The sequence below is a fragment of the Nuphar pumila genome, chromosome 7 (genome assembly GCF_984573655.1).
Source record: "Nuphar pumila chromosome 7, dmNupPumi1.hap1.1, whole genome shotgun sequence".
Taxonomy (NCBI): domain Eukaryota; kingdom Viridiplantae; phylum Streptophyta; class Magnoliopsida; order Nymphaeales; family Nymphaeaceae; genus Nuphar; species Nuphar pumila.
In genome coordinates this window covers 31,502,452-31,523,564 of record NC_143255.1, presented here as the reverse complement: position 1 = coordinate 31,523,564, position 21,113 = coordinate 31,502,452, and the positions used below count along the sequence as shown (strand labels likewise).

Here is a 21,113-nt window from a genome sequence, read left to right as displayed (position 1 = left end):
CATATGTGAACATTTATTTGTATATGATGATAAATAATCATCATAAATCATGCTCCTTATGGTTTGTTATATGAATGCATGAAGTGATATTTTCGTGTTTTTAGAAGCTTATGCATGACATGAAATATGGTGTTATTCATGTTTTTTATAATTTTTATGATTATTTAGATCTGAATATGTCAATCCAAAATGATCAGGTGGTGTTTAACCTTATGATAGTTAAAGCATGTTGCATGTGATGATGATGCACATGGATAGTGAGAGTGTTGACTATAGTAAAATTTTGAAAAATGAGAGTATTTATCATATTTGGCAAATCATATTTTATCGTGAATCCATGATGAAAATTTGTAGTATTTCACTAATGTGCATGTGAACATGATGATGTCCCATGGGATTATCATGGAAGAGCCATAAGAACCCATGGCTAACTAAGAAAGTGAGACTAACAATATAATGTATTTATTTGAATATGATATTGCATATTATGGTTATAATTTAAATTATGACATAATAAAAAATACATACGATTATGTGAAATGTGTAACGCCCCAAAATCCCAACTTGAAAAAATCCTTAAATTTTTAGAGTAAATTTTTTTTTGAAATATAGCGCAAGCGAAAAACCATAGGAAAAAACAGTTGAAAATTATGAGCGGGTTACGGGATAAACAAGTAGAAACATTACATTACTATTGGTTTACAAAATGAGACAGAATAAGATGTACATCATTCCCTTTACAAAAAATATCTCTCAAAATAGGGGGTTTCTCAAAACCAACTGCCAAGATCGCAAAAGTCTAAAGTGTAGGCCCAATTTTCCACCGTACATCGAATGCCATCACACCACTAGCAATCATCATCTGTATCCCCATAAAATGGGATCAGTACTCTTCGAGTTGGTGAGATAATATCCACAACTTACCATTTTATGAAAAACATAAACAGTGCTAGCATAAGGTGCAAATATCAACATGGCTAACCATTATAAAAGCATAAGTAAATCTAACATGATAGAACAGTTAGAAACATTTGCAATAATTAACAAGAGCAACAATAAGCCAATAAGGAAACAATAAGCAGAATATCAAAACTGAGCAATAGGCGACAACATCAAGAGTCTAGCATGCTTTAGGCAGTGAAATTAAGCAATTAAACAACTAAGAAATAAACTATGACATAAACATCAACTCATAAGTCAGTAGTTAGCATGTTAGTTTTATTGTTCTGTCTTGATTACTCCTTCGGGTACACGAAGGAATCTCGCATTTTGTGGAAAATACCCCTGTCATTTGTTATTCTATGTTATGTGATAACTGGGGTACCTACAGACTGAGTAAACCTCATGCGAGTGGCCTGTGGCCGAGAGAAAACTTTGCATAGGTAACAGATTACAACTCATACTACTGCAGTAGCTGATGTACCTCAATAGATAACCTTGACCTCTCTAACTCTGAGTGACTAGAGGCCAAAGGATGTCATTGCTCTTTAAACGTATTGTAAAATCGATCGATCACTCAGAGATGTACCATCCACCCTCTCCAAGGTGAACCATTTTGTGAATGGGCAACCAGGCGGTTTATCTTTTTATGGCTTTAGTTAGTAAGCATTCCCTCCTTTCGAGGTATTTAGGCACATTTGCCTTATGTTCCCCGCAGGGCAACACAAACACCATAACAAGGTCAAGTCCGGCCATTCACGTGCTCTAGCACAACAAAGCCAACTGGAGCACTTCGTCGGTGAAGACGACATTAACATTCATCATTTTAGGGGTGTATGACATTCTTAAACAAGTGAGCTTGACTCACGAGGTGGGTCCATCACCCACACATAACTCGCCATAGAGTTTACAACATATATCAAGTCTTAAAAGACAATTATACCCCTATAATGTGCCTTAAGTCCCCATTATATTTTTGGGACAAATCAAGTGTCAAGTGTAAATGCACACGAATCCATTAAAGCATTCATTGCATGCTAAGAAACATCGTTAAATATAAGAAACTTGATTTGTAAACATGCTCAATTCATCACATTTTAGTTCAGTGACATAATATGCACGTGGCAAGTTTTCATTCGTGCTATAGCATCGATGTTTTCATGTCATATCATGCTCATAACGTACACTTGCAATCGTGTCAAGATGTGCGACAAGTGCTTGTGGCATATGTTATTTCATCACGCATTGTGTGAAAAACTACAATACTTGAATATCATGTTCATAATGAAAAATTCACAGTTGTGCCGATAAGTGAGTGTGAAACATCATATTCAAGCATGTTGCAGTAACCTTCATTTGGGTTAGAATTACACTATTTAAATAAAAACTTAAATGCAGTCAAATAAATGTCATAGGTGCAGTGAGTTGGTAGCACTATATATTGTCCAAGCTATGATCTAACCGCCATAACAACGACAGCCAAGGTGCTGCCCAAAGGTGCCACACGTGCAGAAAACTCTAGCAGCTATGTGTTGCCCTACATGAGCCAAGTGCATAGGCAGATCGCAGCAAACGGTTTGCTGCCATGCATTCAAAGTGTGCAAAGAAAACACAGCCAATTAAATGCTGCCAGCAAGCGCTCTTCTACAGGAAATTGTTGTGCATGAGGTGCTGCCATCAAGCGACAAGGTTGCAGAAAAATATCATAGCCTCTATGTGCTGCCACATGCAATGAAAAAGCGAAAAGTAAATCGCGGCAATAGGCTTTCGGCCAAAAGGTTTAGGGATGTTTTCCAGCACAACATTCTAGTGCTGAAACGCATGCCAAACATGCACCAAGATGAGGGGAAGTGCGGTACCGAAGGTGCTGCCACTTAGGTGTTCTAAATGCAGAAAGACTATGGCTAGCGAAGGGGTTGTCCAAGGGTTGGTTTTTTTCCAAAACCTAAGGGCTCACCGGCACTTGATGGTTTGGCATTAGTGGGGTTCAGGAATCTGCTGAGCAGCAACACCACCTGCTGCGCCTGTAGGGCAAGGCTGATATGTGTGCCCTACGGCAAGGGACACACAGACTGATGTGTAGGCCAAGACCCACCGGTCAAGGTGCTGAAAGGGCCACTCAACCTGCAGCATGCAACAGTTTGGGCCATGCGGCTTGCAACCTAGTGGCCAAACCCGACGGTGTCAAGCTGCTGCCACTACAAGGCAGACCTCCAGTTTGGTCAGTTCGCTGACCAGCTGGTCTGGCTCACCCGTTCAACCACAACAAGCTAAAACCAAAAATAGAAAGAAACCTATACATCATTATGTGCCTGAAAGCCGATTTGACATAAGCATGCTTGTTCTTCTCCTTTTTATTTTTTTATTAATTTTTTTTAATGCAGGCATATCCGAATCTGAGCAAGCCCCCAGGTGTCGGGTTGCTTCTAGGGTCAGCATGGGATGCACCCAACTTGGCTCAGCTGAGTGGTGCACGTGTCATGCTGCAGCCGCCCAAACGGTACGAAGAGTGCGCCCAGGTCTGGTCTGAATGGAATCAGACCAGAGGCAAGCTAGTCTAGACAGATTGACCAGGTCTGAACCACGTGGTTTAGACCCTGGTTTGGGCCTTCCAGCTGATGCCCGAAATATGGAAACAAAAGGAGAACCCATCCAAAGTGCGATATATATATATATATATATATATATATATATATATATATATATATATATATATATATTGCAAGATAGAGTACCGGAAATGGCAACCCTTGCACTCAAGAATGCAAAAAGTGAGTTTCAGCCACCCTCCACCTGGTTGCTTCATGTGCTTGGAGTCCTCACGACCACAGAGAGGTCGTGTGGTGTGGGTTGAACCAAAAGAAGGAAAAAGGCACTGCAAGAAGGTAAAACATGTGCGTGTGTGTGTTATTACCATGTACTTAGCATACAACAAAGAAAAACATAGCCATTAACATTTCTAATCCCTCGAATCTGTCGTGCATTTCATAAAATGCATTGGAGGATACACCACAACAAAGCAGTGGATTAGCGACGACCTCATTTCGTCGCTATTTCGTCGCTAACCGGCTTAGCGACGAAGCGGCGACGGACAACTTACGTCACGAATTTTTTGACGCTAACTGGCGATGGAATAAATCTGTCGCCAGTTCTGTCGCTAATTGCAACGGAATAACGAACGACGGATTCCGTCGCAAATCCGCCGGTACTAAACGGTGACCTCGGCTTGGCGACGGATTTACATCTGTCGCTAAGCCGTCGCTAAATTATATGTATAGCGACGGATATATCCCTCGCTAATCCGTCGCAAACTTGCAAAAAAAAATAAAAAAAATTTATTTGAAAATTAAATATCGAGAACGCTACAATTTATATTTTCTGTACAATTTATATTTCCTATAAATAAAAAACAAAGTACACATAAAATTTCATATAAAAAGAATCTAAAACAATTACTAACATAGCGACCGTAAATCAAATTTACCAACATAGCGACGGAATATATTCCATCGCCACTTCTGTCGCTAATTAGCGACGGAACAGATTTCGTAGCAAACGACGTCGCTAAAAGTTGTGTCCGCTACGACAAAATACTATGGCACAAAATCCGTCGCTAATTAGCGACGGATGGTGCGACGGAATATCTTCCATCGCTATTTTCGTAAATTTCATTGATGATAGCGACAAATATTTTTTGCTCGTTAATCTGTCGCTAACTAGCGACGGAAGTATTCCGTCACTAAAGTCCGTCGCTAACAATCTATTTTCTTGTAGTGATACTCAGTTTCATGTTTGCACATAGAAATACGTTTTTCAAAAAAACAAAATGAAAGTTGTAGAAATTCTCACTGTGCTTCTTTGTTGGAAGGGGAGAAAAGATGGGCTTCCTTCAAGGCTTGCCGTGTAGGGGAAAGTCCCTCAAGCACGGTACCCTCCACTACACACCCAAGCTCAAGGAAGAAGCAATGGTGTTCGGTTGGGAGGAAGAGAGAAAGTGAGAAGAGGGGTACGGTTGGCACCCTTTGGAGAGAGAGAGAGAGAGAGAGAGAGAGAGAGAGAGAGAGAGAGAGAGAGAAATGAGTTCTCTCTCTCTTCCTTAGATTTAAATAGGTAGGGTTTGCAATTGGGTGGTTGAGATTTAAAGTTGAAGATCAAGGGCTTAGAAGGGGTTTCACACCCTTCTAGGCAAGGGTAACCTTGAAATACCTCAAGCTTGCCTCCCACGGTCCCAATGGGCTTCTCTTGTTTGAATTTCATTAAAAGCTTTTCAAAAATACCACTCACTAAAGTCTTTAAAGCCCTCTAGGGTTGAAAACTTTCCAAAAATGTCACAGGGTTGCCGCCCCTTGTGACCAATGAGCATCTTCCTCCTTTTTGAATCTTTTTAGCTTGTCTTTCAAAAATGCCATAGGGATGCCGCCCCTTATGGCCAATGAGCCTTTGCCTTTTTGAAAACCCAACAAAAGTTACAACTGGGCCACCGCCCAGCTGGTTAAACACGCCCAGCTAGTCAAACACGCCCAGTGAGCCCTAGCTAGGGTCTAAGTTTGAGCTTTCCGAGTCGAGCCCAAACAAACCAAGAAAAAAAATCAAATTTTGTTCTATCTAATATTACACTTAGAGTTAGTATTTTTTTTTTGAAAATGATCTTTCTAAACTCCAGTAAAACTTAAGAATTTCTCAAACCTCAATTCTTTGTCAAATTGTGTAAAATGAAAGGGGTTTAATTCATTTAAAAATTCTCGATGGTGCAATTCAAATAATTTTATGTATTTAAAAAAAAACTTAGAGACTCGATATAATATCCTTACGATATCTTTATATATATATATATATATATATATATATATATATATATATATATATATATATATATACATAAATATATTTTAAAATTCCATCATGTATTGGTTTTTTTTCTTCATAAAATTTGTGGGTCTTACAAAATGAGTGTATAAAAAATGATGTCATGACTAAACTCATATAATATATGAAAAAAATCATGATTCATATGAAAATAACTCATAGCATGTGTGAAAAATATCATACTTAAAAATAAAGAAAAGTGCACATAGCTATGTGTGAAATAACTATAGCATGTGCAAAAACCCCATACTTGAATATGAATGATGAAAATATCCACATGACTGTATGAAAAATAACTCATAACATGTGTGAATACCTCATACTTGAAACTGAATGATGAAAAACTTGCATGACTATGTGAAAAAATAACCCATAGCATGTCAGAAAAATATCATACTTAGATATTGATAAAACCCTTGCAATTGTGCATGATTTATTTGGTGTATGTTTTGTCATAAAATGTTATATATGATACTTGAAACACTTGTGATATAATAGGTTGTTCGTCTTGTATGGCCAAGTAAGAGATCTTGGATCTAGATAATGGATCAAATATGGGCATAACAGTCTCACATTGAAATCCAAGGAGCCACATAATGGTGGGCTCATAACTCGTGAGAAAATCAAAATACATGCATTGAAAATGCATTAAATATATTAAATTCGAGATGCAATACACTAAGGGAGGTTAAATTCATCTATGAGTCATAGTACGAGAGATCCCCCTTAATGCAGGTCATTTATGAGCTGGCTCACTGCACACACACCGATCCTAAATCCAACACTCAGCTTGTCTAACAAGAGAAGTTATTGCACTTCACCTTGTGTTGAGACAAGTTCAAATCTCAATGGTATGGTTGTATAACTGGTAGGGGTCTGCCTAATCCCAGCTTTCTCTGTCAAAAAAAATGTCATTATGATACTTGTAGCTTGAACAAATTTATAACCGTTTTTAAAAATAAAAAATAAAACTTGAAATGCAGCCTGTGGATGATACCACGATCTTTTAAAAACCTTCAAATCATGCATCCCAAGAAACATGAAGCATGAAACCAAGTGCTTTTTTCATGGTTCTGAAATTTCATGAGAAGCTCATTTCTCACAATACAAAATTAAAACTTTTCTTTGTTAAAAATGCAGCTTTTTGATAGAAGATTTGTTTGTGGATATTTTACGCAAGATGACCAAAGATGTATGCAAGTAACAACACAACTTTTTGTGTATTTTAACGTTACTTTCTAGTCGCTTCTTATATGTTTTCCTTTTTGCTTTTTAAACATTTTATGCTTCACATACTAAGGTATTTCCTAAAGGGGTAATGTTTGATACCAGTGTGGGTAAATAACCTCTTAGTGATCTGACCTTTCAGATATAATCTAATAGAAACTGACCTTTGGTTCATGTTTTTCTAATGTATATGTTAGATTGGGCTGAAAAAGTTAATGGCCTACAATGTAACATTCAAAAAAACATTTTTGTATGCTGAAAAAACATGATCCAAGAGTTGCTTCCTACCATTTTGACCATGTTAAACACATCTATGAAGTCAGATTTTGTCAAAATAACCTTTCCATATGAGTTCCAACTAGGGGGTTCCTAAACTATTGATGGTAGCAAATGCTATCCCTTTTCTAAAAGCTCCATCTTCACTTCACAAGCTTTGCACATTGGTTCTCAGACCCAATCTTAATTTGGTAACTATGAAAAAGAAAAAAGAAAATAAAAGAAAAGCTGCATAACTTAACTGTTTTAGACATAAATGTTACCAAGTTGAAGAGATGTCATTAGTTAAAAACCCATGGATGCATGTCGCTTGTGGTGAGGTCAAAAGCAAGGTGTAATCTCCAGTGGGTAAGGGAGACCTAGGATTTTTACATCACTGAGCTTGAGTGAATGAGGTGTTTTTTCCTGACTATTTTAGTCTTGCGGGTGGAGTGGTTTTTTATGTGAAAAGAAAAGAAAAGAGAGAAGAATAAGATCTATATTACATTAAGATGATGAATGCTTTCACTTGGAAAAATACAAAACCTAAAAATTGTTTCATTTATAAACCTCTTATATACAGAAATAACAGGTTCACTTGGTTTACATGAACACAAGGCAAGGGTTAGTCAACTGAATTAGGTTGTTACCCCCTTACACAGACTGATCAGGACTCATCCTTGATTTATTTTGGACCACATCAATCCTCGTCACATTTATTTGGATGTACTGTGTAGCTTTAAAGGCACCCACCATAAATCAAAGCATCCAGCACAGCTAATTCATTGCTAGAGATAGGCAACAGTGAGTTAAGAGTAAAGTAGGCCTTACCATCATGTGAAGGTGAGGAGTTTGGTTTCGTTCATGCCTTATTTTCAATCATACCCCTCTTAAATCTTATGAAACAAGTTGTTTTGATCAAATCTAACTCGATAAATGGATTCAGCAAGGAAGATTTAATAAGTCAACCCTTAGATGGTATTCTTTTGATGAAAATATATTATTTTTAAATCACAAAATTTTGTATTTTGTCAACCAAGCCGGATTTCGGTGATTTAAATAATGATATTCACTAAATGAATGTTGTAGATCACATCTATGGAATAAGATTTGAACAAAACAAGTTACATCAATGAAATCTTAAAGAGGGTATTAAGATAGGGATGAGTGAAACCGATTTGGAAAGTGAGAGCAAGTTTCCTCCCCCAAGGGAGTCACATGTGTAACTTGATCCTGAGAGGAAAAAAAAAGCACGTAAACAACTTTAAAACTGTTGTTTTTTTACCAAACATAAACATTATGTTTTTTTTTAGACAATACCAGCCTAAAATTTACATAATATCATGATATATTCTATGCTTAGCATGGGTGATAAAGATGATATTTTTCAAAAATATCACATGATATTTGCCATTAAGCTATTGAATAGTGGAACTAGAATTAAAATAAGGAATAGGACTAATGAAATCTGAAATTAATGAAAAATATCACAATTATCACCACCCCTTTAAAGCCAAGAATTTGAACTATAAAAAGTCAATTATGTTGTAACACCCAAATCTTTGAATTGCAAATGCTTTCTTGGATCCACAGTTCCAGACAAAGATCCTAAATATAGGCATGAAGCTTTTTGAATTTTTTGAGGAAATTTTAGGACCCCTTTTTTGTTAAATAGGCAAGTTGGGGGACAGGGATTCTAAATAAGCCGAATCAGCTAGTTTCCCATCGATTTTGGGATGATAAGATACGAATCGCCGATTCGCAACGATACCCACAACAATGAGTGGGAAATCATTTGAATAGGAGTGAATAGTTAGAAGGGGTGCAAGCGGGTCGGATTACATCTGATTTGTAACCAGTAGCTATGAATTCTTAACACATAGTGACAATTTTATGTGATATTGGATTCAAACTTCTATAGAGAGCATTTTTTTATTCAGATTGAAACCAATAATAAGACATCGTTGCGGATTGAGATATGCTTCTTCTGGAGAGTTTGTTTGCATTACTGCCCAAATACAGATTTGGTTCAGATTAAACACAGCCCAACCCAGATGGGGAGATACCCATCTTCATAATCCTTCCTCCCACTTAAATGCAACCTACCATCCCGAAATCTACCTCCGTCTTTCTACTTTCGTCTCCAAAAGTTCAGACAAACTTCGAAGTTCAAACCATAGAGATAAAAAAATTAAGAGTTAAAATGCAGAAGACTAATGAAGAAAACAAAAAAGAGAAGTCAATTATCACAATCACGGGCGAGGGAGGATTAGGTGTAATTTTATTGCAGACATTTAGTGTGCTGCTGCTGCATTGATCACCCGGCATCATTGCTTGAGCCCCATGCTGACAAGCTGTATCTCAACGATAGAAGCTGATCAGGTGCATTAGCATGCTAAAAGTGTGCATCACATTGCACCTGATCCTCTCTCCCAGTGTGTGCAGGTCAGTTGGGACAGAGGGTCTCCAATTCAGTCGTAAAGGGGGGTTGGTGCAGTCGGGTGGGAAGCTTAGCTGCTAGATGTGCAATCAAGGTTGGATTGTTGGGCGAAACCCTGTAAAACAAACAAGACAGGGAGCGTACCTGGATTCGCCATTGTCCGTGTAGTCAATTCGGCGTTCTCCTCAGCCGGTCGACGCCCACAATGAGTCCAGGCCTAATGTCGACGGTGAGCAGGACCCTGTTCTGCTTAAGCCTCAATGCAGAACTTAATTTTGGCAAGGATATGTTACGAACTCTCATCATTTTCGTAACCCCAAACATCTTTATATAATGGAGAATTGGGCAGTTACGTGAATGTGGTCTCTCCACATTCACGTAACTCCCACCCACTACCTCCATTATTCAGTCACTTACGTGACCCACTAACAGGGTGTCAAACTGGGTCAGACTGTGGGTTGGACCCGAAAACCCAAAATGTCCAATATTCTCCCACTTGACCCATCGACACCAAAAGTGTACTAAATCGAGGTGTATACTGTTATCTCGATTTAATTCTTCATGTGGGTTCACATGCCACCCTTTATCACAAGGATGAATCGTATGAGTCAAGGATATAAACACCCCTTTATGAAATATCATATTTCCTTGTACTACACTACAATTCACCTTCAGTGCTTAGGCATGTAAAGAAATTACCTTTATGAATAGGTTGGTCTCTCACCTATTCTATTGGTCCTTTAATATTGTTATTCTGCTATTCTCTCTAACCCATATGAGAGATCATTTATGCAAAATCAACAATAACTCAAAACCTTAGAGAATCAAAACATAAACACAAATGTGATTACATAATGTATTGTCATACATCAGAAGGAATAAAAAAGACCCTTCCCCTTTACATGTTGGGAATACAATCCCGGTGCTAGCCCTTTAGTAAGGGGATCCGCAGTCATTTCCTTCATCCCAATTGTATCAATACATACCAGATGATTCTCAGTCCTTTCTTTAACAACAAAATATTTTAACTCCATGTGTCGACACGATGTTGAGCTCTTGTTGTTATTTGAAAAGGACACGGCTGCTTCATTATCACAAAAGATCTTTATTGATCTCTCAATAGAGTCCATTATACCAAGACCTATAATGAAGTTCCTTATCCAAATGGCTTGTGACGAAGTCTCGTATAGAGCAATAAATTCTGCCTCCATGGTATGAGCAGCAGTGGTAGACTGCTTTCCGCTTCTCCATGAGACAGCACCACCCGCTAGAAGGAAAATGTATCCAGTAGTGGATTTTCTACTGTCAATACATCCTCCTAAGTCCGCATCAGAGTATCCAACGACCTCTAGGTGGTCAGCTTTCCTGTAGGTCAACATATAATCTTTTGTTCCTTGTAAATAGCGCATGACCTTCTTCGCTGCCTTCCAGTGCGCAATGCCTGGATTTGACTGATATCTACCAAGCATTCCCACAGCAAATGCTATATCAGGTCGAGTGCAGGTCTGCGCATACTGTAAACTCCCAACTGCTGAAGCATATGGGACAACATCCATCTGAGCCTTCGCAATATCATCTTGAGGACAGTCATTCAAGCTCAATTTACCCCATTTCACTATAGGTGCCGAACTAGGAGAACAATTCTCCATCCCATATCTTTTAAGAACCTTAAGGATATAGGATTTCTGAGATAGGCCAAGGACACCCTTAGTTCTGTTACGACGGATCTCGATTCCAAGGACATAAGTGGCCTCACCCATGTCTTTCATATCGAAATGAGAGGAAAGAAAGTCTTTTGTTTCATGTAAAAGACTCAAATCATCAGTTGCAAGAAGAATATCGTCAACATATAAAACCAAAATTATGAACTTACTCCCACTAGTCTTAATGTAAATACACTGATCAACAATGTTTTCAGTGAATCCAAAGTTCATTATTACCTGATTGAACTTCTTATACCACTGGCGGGAGGCCTGTTTAAGTCCATAAATTGACTTATTCAATTTGCAAACTAAGTTATTCGAGTCATCTATACTGAAACCAGGAGGTTGTTGCATGTATACCTCCTCATCCAGATCCCCATTCAGAAAGGCAGTTTTCACATCCATCTGATGTAGCTCTAAATCAAAATGAGCTACGAGGGCCATGATTATTCTTAATGATTCTTTAGTTGAGACAGGAGAAAAAGTCTCATTATAATCAATGCCCTCTATCTTTGTGAAACCTTTTGCAACAAGCCTAGCCTTGTACCTCTCCATATGACCTTTAGAGTCTATTTTGGTTTTGTAAACCCATTTACAACCAATTGGTCTAACTCCATCAGGTCTAGGTACAAGATCCCACACTTGGTTCTTTGCCATAGAGTCAAGCTCTTCTTTCATGACATTGATCCAATGTGTTGATCTTTCACTTTCAATGGCTTCTGCAAATGTGAAGGGATCTTCATCAATGTCTATGAAATCATTTGACTCTTGTAAATACACCACATAGTCCGGATGGATAGCAGATTTCCTAATTCTGGTGGACCTCCATACAAGTGCTACAGGTGGTTCAAAATGAGCCTATGTATCCTATTGTTGTTGTATATTTTCATCAACAACCGGATATAGTTGGGATTGATGTTCATTGACTGGACTTTTTCTTACATTACTCGAAGGAACAATGATAGAGAAAATCGGGTCATTATCCTCAACAGGTGTAGAACCTAAATCCTGCATTTCCTCAAAATCAATATTTTGAGATGCATCTATCCTAACAGAACCATTTTCAAGAAATCTTGCTTTATCTGTTTCCACTATCTGTGGTGTATGAGATAAACAATAAAACCTAAAGCCTTTCGATCTTTCTGGATAACCAATGAAGAAACCACTAGTTGTCCTAGGATCAAAAGCTTTTATATGTGGGTTATACAATTTAGCTTCTGCTAGACATCCCCATATGTGTATATATGACAAAGAAGGTTTTCTACCTGTCCATAACTCGTAAGGAGTCTTTTGAACAACCTTCGTAGGAACCTTATTCAAAATATGCATTGCACTCCTAAGAGCTTCACCCCACAAGGTCAAAGGAAGGTTTGAGTGATTCAACATCGCTCGAACCATTTCTTTAAGTGTACGGTTTCTCCTTTCAGCTACACCATTCTGGTAAGCACTACCAGGCATGGTATACTGAGGTACAATGCCTTCCTCTTTTAGAAACCGCGCTAATGGACCTTCCTTTTGTTCCATCTCAGTGAAACGACCATAATATTTGCCACCTCTATCTGATCTGACAACCTTAATAACTTCACCGGTTTGTTTCTCTACTTCTTTCTTGAAGTCCTTAAAAACTTGAAAGACTTCAGATTTTTCAGATAATAAGTAGAGATACATATACCATGAGTAATCGTCTATAAAGATGACAAAATACTTTTCACCCGTATAACACGGTGAAAAAGGGCCGCAGACATCCGTATGCACTATTTCTAACTTTCCATTGCTGCGTTTAGCATCTTTCTTGTATGTGTTAGACTGCTTAGCCTTTATGCAGTCAACACATGGCTCTATATTCGTAAAATCAAGGAATCTAAGGATTCCCTCTTTCACGAGTCTTTGGACTCTCTCTTTCGAGATATGTCCTAACCTCCGATGCCAAAGCAAATAGGATTGATCATCCTTTAGACAACGTTTATTGCCAATCATTGTGTTCTCAATGGAGTGAGATTCCTGAATTTGGAGTTTGGTTCTTAATCGATACAAACCATCACACATATATGCAGAACCTATATTCATTGAATTTTTCATAATAATAAGTTCAGATTTTTCAAATTTAAACACAAAATCAAACTTATCAAGTTTTGAAATTGAAATTAAGCTCCGACTATAAGATGGAACATAAAATGTATCGACCAAATCCAACATGAATCCTGACTCCAACACAATTCTGCAGGTCCCAACACTCTTGACATGTGAACGCATCTTATTTCCTGAGAAGATGCTTCTTTCATGCTCCGTTGGTTCCCTTTTGTTCAGAAATGCCTGCAAAGAGTTGGCAATGTGCACCGTGGCACCAGAATCAATCCACCAACTATGCAATGGAACATGAATTAGATTGCACTCATGAGAAACAAATGACTTATTACCTTTATTTTCGAGCCATTTCTTGAACTTCAAACAGTCCACCTTCTTATGCCCCTTCTTTTTGCAGAAGAAACACTTTATAGAAGGACCACCCAACTGGGATTTGGCTTTCGCCTGAGAGTTTGAACTCTCCCAAGTGGCTCTCTTCTGATTCTTCTTTTTGAATGAGTTTTTCTTTGGCCTCAACCTCTGTTTATCCTTATGAGAGGTCATATGTGCACTTGGCACCCTCTCTCCCTTCAATCTTTCTTCTTCCTCAACGCACTTACTCAAGAGGTCATTAAAAGACCACTCATCATTCTGTGTGTTGTAGGAGATTTTAAAGGGTCCATACTCAGTAGGTAACGAGGTTAAGATCAGATGGACTAAAAATGAGTCAGAGATGGCGAACTTCATGTCATTCAGTTGAGTCACAATATTCCTCATTTCCAAAATGTGCTGTCGGATGTGACTGTCACCAGCATATTTCATAGACATTAATTTGGACATGAGGGTACTGGCTCTTGCCTTATTAGAAGTGACGAATTGAGCCTCAATGGCTCCCAGAAATTCCTTCACAGTCCTACAGTGAGGAATTGCGCCTCGAATGTTCTTAGCCACCCGAGATTGCAAAAGCAACAGGCTAAGTCTGTTCGAGCGCTCCCACTTCTCAGAGGCAGCCTTCTGATCGGTTGTACTCTGCTCTGTAAGAGTGGGAGGTTCGTCAATTCTAAGGGCCAGATCTAAATCCATATAGCCCAAAGTGAATAACACGATTTCTTTCCAATTAGAAAAATTTGATCTGTCTAAGATAGGGATACTACTAGAACCGTCGATATGGAAGGAACCTGATAAATCAAAGATACGAAAAATGGAAAGATGTTACTATTATTGCTCAAACGAGACTCGTGTTGAAAAGGTGAAAGTGAGACCCTTTATTTTCACCTTTTCTGAGACAAGCATAGTTGAGCCATTATCGTTTCACTTTGGTGAAAACGATAATACTCATAATTGCTCCGTCTCTTCAATTCTCAAGGAATTGACTACAGTTGGTGAAACTAGTAGATCATGAATCCAGAGGCAATTCAGCACTGTACCTTTGGGTACGAACATGCTTCATGGGCTGGAATGCATATCTACTATCACACCCTGTGTAAATTTGGAACACAACGACCTACCTTTGGGTAGAATCAATGTTTCATAAATTCACACACAATTATAATTACGAATCTTAATACGGTCCAAAGAATCTTTAATTAACACGACTCAGATCACTTTGGTGATTACATGAATTGGTTAATCAAAATCTTTTACTGAAAAACCTATTCGTATTATGGAGCAGACACATGCACACATTTTAATGCATGTATATTCATGACATAATATCAGTTCATACTACAACAAAAATGCATAAACTAATTGTCATAAATTTAGTCATAATTCATGCTTAAAATCAGCATGCATAACTTAACCAACGCTAAATACATGAATTAACATGCATAAGTCATGCATTATTCAAAATAAATACTTTATAAAGCATGAAAAATAACAAAAGCATGCTCATATGGGTAAAACCTAGGGTCCTCAAGTAGGAACCGGTCTAAAAACACTCTGAACCGGTCTGAAATCGCCCCGAACCGGTCATCTAAGGGTCCGAACCGGTTTTGAACCTTATAAACCGATACATAATATGAACAAAAGTTCATAAAACCCTATAACCGTATGCCAAAATCCCTGTATTTCTTTATACCTATGAAAACAGGGTCTCAGCATTTCGGAACCGGTGAAAAACTGGAAATAACCGGTCAAAAACTGCTCTGAACCGGTTCCAGAAGGGGTCAGATCAGGTTCCTGATCCGATTCAGTCTCAATAGTGTTTGGATCCTGCATTGCATGAATCCAATCCGGTTTAAATGGGATCCGGGTCTGACCCGACCCTAACAGAACCACCCAGTCCGAAACAGGCCCGGGTCAGACCCGGTCCAAAACAGACCCGGGTCGGACCCAGTCCAAAACCGATCAGGTGCATTAGCATGCTAAAAGTGTGCATCACATTGCACCTGATCCTCTCTCCCAGTGTGTGCAGGTCAGTTGGGACAGAGGGTCTCCAATTCAGTCGTAAAGGGGGGTTGGTGCAGTCGGGTGGGAAGCTTAGTTGCTAGATGTGCAATCAAGGTTGGATTTCATAAGCATCTTTCTTCTGAGAAAGCTGACGCCCAGTATAAGCCCTGAGAACAAGGGTCTCAACCTCAAAAGTTTACGCTGGTGATACAACGACAGTAAGTTTGACCGGCTGAGCTAGCGAGATCATGCCTTTCGAGTGCGGTTTTTTCGGTTATAAATAAATAATATACCCCCATTCAAACTCTCCACCCCCACACAATCACACTACAAGACCACTCACCGATCGGTGGTAAGTAGGAGTACGAAGGACAGTAAGTATGACCGGCTGAGCTAGCGAGATCATGCCTTTCGAGTGCGGTCTCCACCCCACACAATCACACTACAAGACCACTCACCGATCGGTGGTAAGTAAGAGTACGAAGGACGGGTGGATGAGTAGCAGTTGAAGTGCACGCCTTAAAATCCCTCAGAGAAACGCATACTCTTGGTAGTTGTAGATCGACGATGGCGCTGGCCGGAATTCTCGCCGGGATCGTTTTCCTTTTCGCTGTCTACTGCGGCATCGACCCCTTCCACCACAGCGCCATATATGGATTCCCAGAGTTCAAGGCCTACAAGGTCGACTTCCCTCCTTGGTCGCAGCTCCCCTCCCTGAACGACCCCGAGAACAAGCTCCAGAGGTCCGAGATCAAGTTCCTCAACCAAGTTCAGGGCCCTGAGAGCATCGCCTTTGACCCACTGGGCCGGGGGCCGTACACCGGAGTCGCCGATGGCCGGGTTCTGTTCTGGAATGAGGAGTCCTGGACCGATTTCGCGTACACGTCCTCCAACAGGTACACGGTTTTCCCACTGTTCATCGCTACCCATTTGGTTTTTGCGCTTTCTTAAGACGACTTCGCCCTTTTTCATCGCTACTCAGGTGTTTTGCTTTCTTGGCGTCGAATATGTATCCCCTTTTTCCTCGATACCCATTTGTTTTTTTTTTTTTTGTTTTTTTTTTTTTTGCTTTCTTCTCGTCGAATACCCCCCTTTTCCTCGATACCTTTTTTTTTTTTTTGCTTTCTTCTAATGGGATTTCCCTTTTTTCTCGATACCCATTTGGTGTTTTTTGCTTTCTTTTAATGGAATTTCCCTTTTTTCTCGATACCCATTTGGTTTTTTTGCTTTCTTTTAATGGAATTTCCCTTTTTCCTCGATACCCATTTGGTTTTTTGCTTTCTTTTAATAGAATTTCCCTTTTTCCTCCATACCCATTTGGTATTTTTTTTATTTCTTCTCGCGGAATTTCGCTTTTTTCGTCAAGATTGGTTCTGTTTTCTTCTCATTGATTTTTTATTTGTTTTGGCGTTAGATCGGAGTTGTGTGCACCAAAGCCATCGCCTTTGGCTTATGTGAAGAATGAGCACATATGTGGGAGGCCGTTGGGGCTCCGTTTTGATAAGAAAACGGGTGATTTGTACATAGCAGATGCGTATTTCGGGTTGATGAAGGTTGGACCAGGAGGTGGGTTGGCGACGTCGCTGGTGACAGAGGCAGAGGGCGTGCCGCTAAGGTTCACAAATGATCTGGATATAGATGACGAAGGCAATATTTACTTCACAGATAGTAGCGGTCACTATCAGAGAAGGTATTGCCATTCGTCTGCTTTATTTCCAACTCTCTTTTCACTATCCTGCTTTCCATAGTGTTCTTCACATTTTCCTGCAAATTGTTAGTTTTGTGATTGGTTGGAAACTGGAATTTTGATATTTTGGTAGAGGAGAATCTAGTTTCAGAGAGTCTGCAGTTTGGTAGTTGGATGAGCCAGAATGGTTGTCCTCCTTATTTCTTAAGATGTTATTTGTTTTGTGCCCATCAGTTTCACCTGTATGCGTGCCAGCAGATTTGGTGACCACCCGTTTGTTTGTCACAGAAAGTGGGTGCTTTCCTCAGAAATGCATCGACGGGCCTGCGTTTTTGCAGGACTCACTGTGACCAAACAAACGAAGGACTCTCTTTCCGCGAGGAAAAAGAGCCCAAAATACACGGGATCCCCCCTTTTCAGCGAAAAGTGTTCCAGTGGCGGTGGCCCGATTCTCTTTCCGTGGAAAGGAAAGAGCGGAAGAAGGTGCCGTGGCACCCTCTTCCCTGACACTCAAAAAGATCCTAAAGTGGGGTTGTGTGTGGGAGAGGGGAATGTGCCTTCTGATTCATTAGAGACCCGGATTTTTCTTTTAACCCAGTGGAGGACGTGCACCTATGCCCATGTAGTGCAAAGGCTCCATAATTTAACTGGTTAGTTATACATCATGGACATCAATGAAAAGCAAAAAAAGAAAAAGAAAAGGCAGAATCTCAATCTCAATCTAAACTTGCTGTGTGTGCATATTTTAAGCTGACCACGTAATGGAAGCCCTTCAAGCGTACAAGTTATTGTATACTAAAATTCACGTAGTGGGGGCAAAGATAAAAAACCTTTGTTGGTTTGGAACAAGATGAGGTTGCTGATGTGACTTGATGACAAAAGAGTTGGTTTATATATATATATATATATATATATATATATATATATATATATATATATATATATATATATATATATATATATATATATATATATCAATCGGGCAGGTCTGTCGTCATGTCACTTGCCTTGTACTTGTGACTTACTCATTTGAGTGTTTTATATATCAATGTTAACTGTACAAACAATTTGCAGGACTCGAGTTGAAGGATTTTAGTTTGGTTTTATTGTTTGGAATTATTCATTAGGGAAAACAAGGAAAACATGATATTTTCATGAAGTTGAAGGCGATTTTTCATATATTCTATATGCTTGTTGATTGGTTCGTTCATAAAAAAAAAGAGAGTCAAATTTGATAGTTCAGAGTTAGGCTCCACCATGAATTTGCATGCAATGAGACCTACCTTTCCAAGTGTATCCCTAACTGTTCACTCATATACATGGTTCAGAATAGCTAAAATTTCCATACAAAAGTATAGACACATATATGCATTTTCCACCTTGCACCACACCTTCCCTTAGTTTAGTTTTAACTTCTAAGTTGCACCTGTATGGAAAGTATGGATTGCTGCTGCCTGGTTAGTTTGGAGAATTAAAGATGGCTTATGCTGATTCTTGACCATGGAATTGATTCCATATCACTTATCTGCACATTGGTCCTCCTGAACCCAGTTTTCTTGGCTGTAAATCCAAGTATTTTACTTCTGTTTTCCCTTTTCACTTATTAAAGGGCTAATTTTTTGCCAGCAGTACTATGCTCCTCAAGTTATTAATTATAGAAAAGCAGATTTTGTTTGGAGGGTGTTATTAACTGTTAACATTTTAACATTTTCTCTAGGAACTTTATGCAACTGGTCTTTTCTGCTGAGGATTCAGGAAGGCTATTGAAGTATGACCCTGTTAAGAAGGAAGCAACAGTTTTGGTTCGCAACCTTTCATTCCCCAATGGTGTATCTATGAGCAAAAACAAGTCCTTCCTTCTCTTTAGTGAGTGTTCTATTGGCAGGTAGGAGTTTTCATGCCATGATTGCAGATTGATGCATGATATCTCATTTTCCTTTTTACCAGGCTGGTTTTGCTATGCATTGGATGAATATCTTATACCTCTAATCTGGATCATGATATTTTCATTGAGCTTTTTGAATATGAAATATCCCCCCCAAAAAATATCGCGATTTTCAAAATGCTTTTATCAATAAATTTGAATTCTTAAAGTTTTGATAGCATGTTAGCATCAAAATATGAGATTATTTTGACATTCATTAAAAACTTTAAGACAGTCCCCACTTTTTTCTTTTTGCTTCTTAATTTTTGACGAGATTTTCCAAGATTTTTTTTGTCATGAAAAATTGTGTTATTTCACTGCTATTCATCTCTCTGATTCTGGAAATTAGAAATTAACCCAGATATCATATGGAGTTCCTATCCTTGTTATATGTATTTTTTTGTATATAACGATACATTTCTGGTCTGCAGATTGAATAGATACTGGTTAAAGGGTGAAAAAACAGGAACCACCGATGTTTTTGCCACACTTCCAGGCTTTCCTGACAATATAAGAACTAATGTAAAGGGAGAATTCTGGGTGGGAATTCACTGCCGTCGCAACCTCTACAATCACATACTTGGCCTTTATCCTCAACTGCGAACATTCATTCTCAGGCTTCCGATTCCGGTAAAGTATCAGTATCTGTTGCAAATTGGCGGTCGTCTTCATGCCATTGTTGTGAAGTACGATTCCAATGGTGAAGTGCTAGAAGTTTTAGAGGACAAGCAAGGGAAGGTCGTGAGAGCTGTAAGTGAAGTGGAGGAGAAGGATGGAAAGCTTTGGATAGGGTCTGTTTTGATGCCATTCATCGCAGTTTACTGATTTAGTTCTTGCAATCAGGTGCTTGTTTTCTCTCCAAACAGAGAGCTGTAAGAACTAAATGCAGAATGTTTGTTGATTGATCGTTTAAATTATTTACTCCCCATTTTCTTTGGTTTAAGGCCAGAAGTGATAAAAAATTCTGATATGATTCCGAGTATTCGTATTATAAGAAAAGCATGGGACGTACGGCTGTGAAAATTTTCTCCACCACTTTCGGTGGGGAAGTTCTTCATGGATACAGCTGGTGAAATTACAGAAAAATATGAAAAAATTTCTTTTGTTTAGAAGTTTATAGAAAGATCCTGGTTTTCTTTCTTTTTTTGGTACGGGTGACCTAAGTTTGCACCATCCTTTGGAAAATGATTCCTTGACTCAAGAATGAGTTTAAAAGCAAGTTGAAGCTATTTTCTGCCATCTCCAAAGTCATGAAATAATTTTTTTTTACAGGCAAGCTGGGGTTAGGCACAGACCCCCACCAGTTATACAACGTACCATCGGGCACTAACAGTTCCTACCAAACAAGCGGAGCCCCCTTTGGTAAAAGTCATGAAATAATTCTCCTTAGAAACCCTCATCATATTTTCCATCATCTATTATTAATTTCTGTTTAATAAATGGGTGCAACCAAACACCCCTAAGGAGAGAGGATCCTGTAAAACACTGGGTGAGATTGCTAATCTCACCCAGCGTTTACAACCACAAAACCCAGGTTTTGTGGTTGTAAAGGCCACCCAGCCTTTTACAGGATCCGCTCTTCCTCTAAGAGAGTTTTTGCTGCATCCATCTATCCAG

General features: G+C 38.9%; 1 protein-coding gene across 1 annotated transcript; it reads left to right on the top strand.

The window, feature by feature from the left end:
- The first annotated feature begins 16,311 nt into the window (after positions 1-16,311).
- Positions 16,312-20,418, top strand: LOC149831773 (protein STRICTOSIDINE SYNTHASE-LIKE 3-like). Its single transcript, XM_090012229.1, has 4 exons — positions 16,312-16,781; positions 17,300-17,575; positions 19,290-19,457; positions 19,928-20,418. The coding sequence occupies exons 1-4, from the start codon at positions 16,453-16,455 to the stop codon at positions 20,319-20,321; spliced, it is 1,167 nt and encodes a 388-aa protein (XP_089868355.1). The 5' UTR covers positions 16,312-16,452; the 3' UTR covers positions 20,322-20,418.
- The last annotated feature ends 695 nt before the right edge of the window (positions 20,419-21,113 follow it).

Bases quoted from the DNA above. Each gene is read 5' to 3' on its own strand.
- LOC149831773 (XM_090012229.1), top strand. From the start codon at position 16,453: ATGGCGCTGGCCGGAATTCTCGCCGGGATCGTTTTCCTTTTCGCTGTC. The intron at 16,782-17,299 runs GTACACGGTTTT...TTTTGGCGTTAG, and splicing joins GCGTACACGTCCTCCAACAG to ATCGGAGTTGTGTGCACCAA. The intron at 17,576-19,289 runs GTATTGCCATTC...CATTTTCTCTAG, and splicing joins AGCGGTCACTATCAGAGAAG to GAACTTTATGCAACTGGTCT.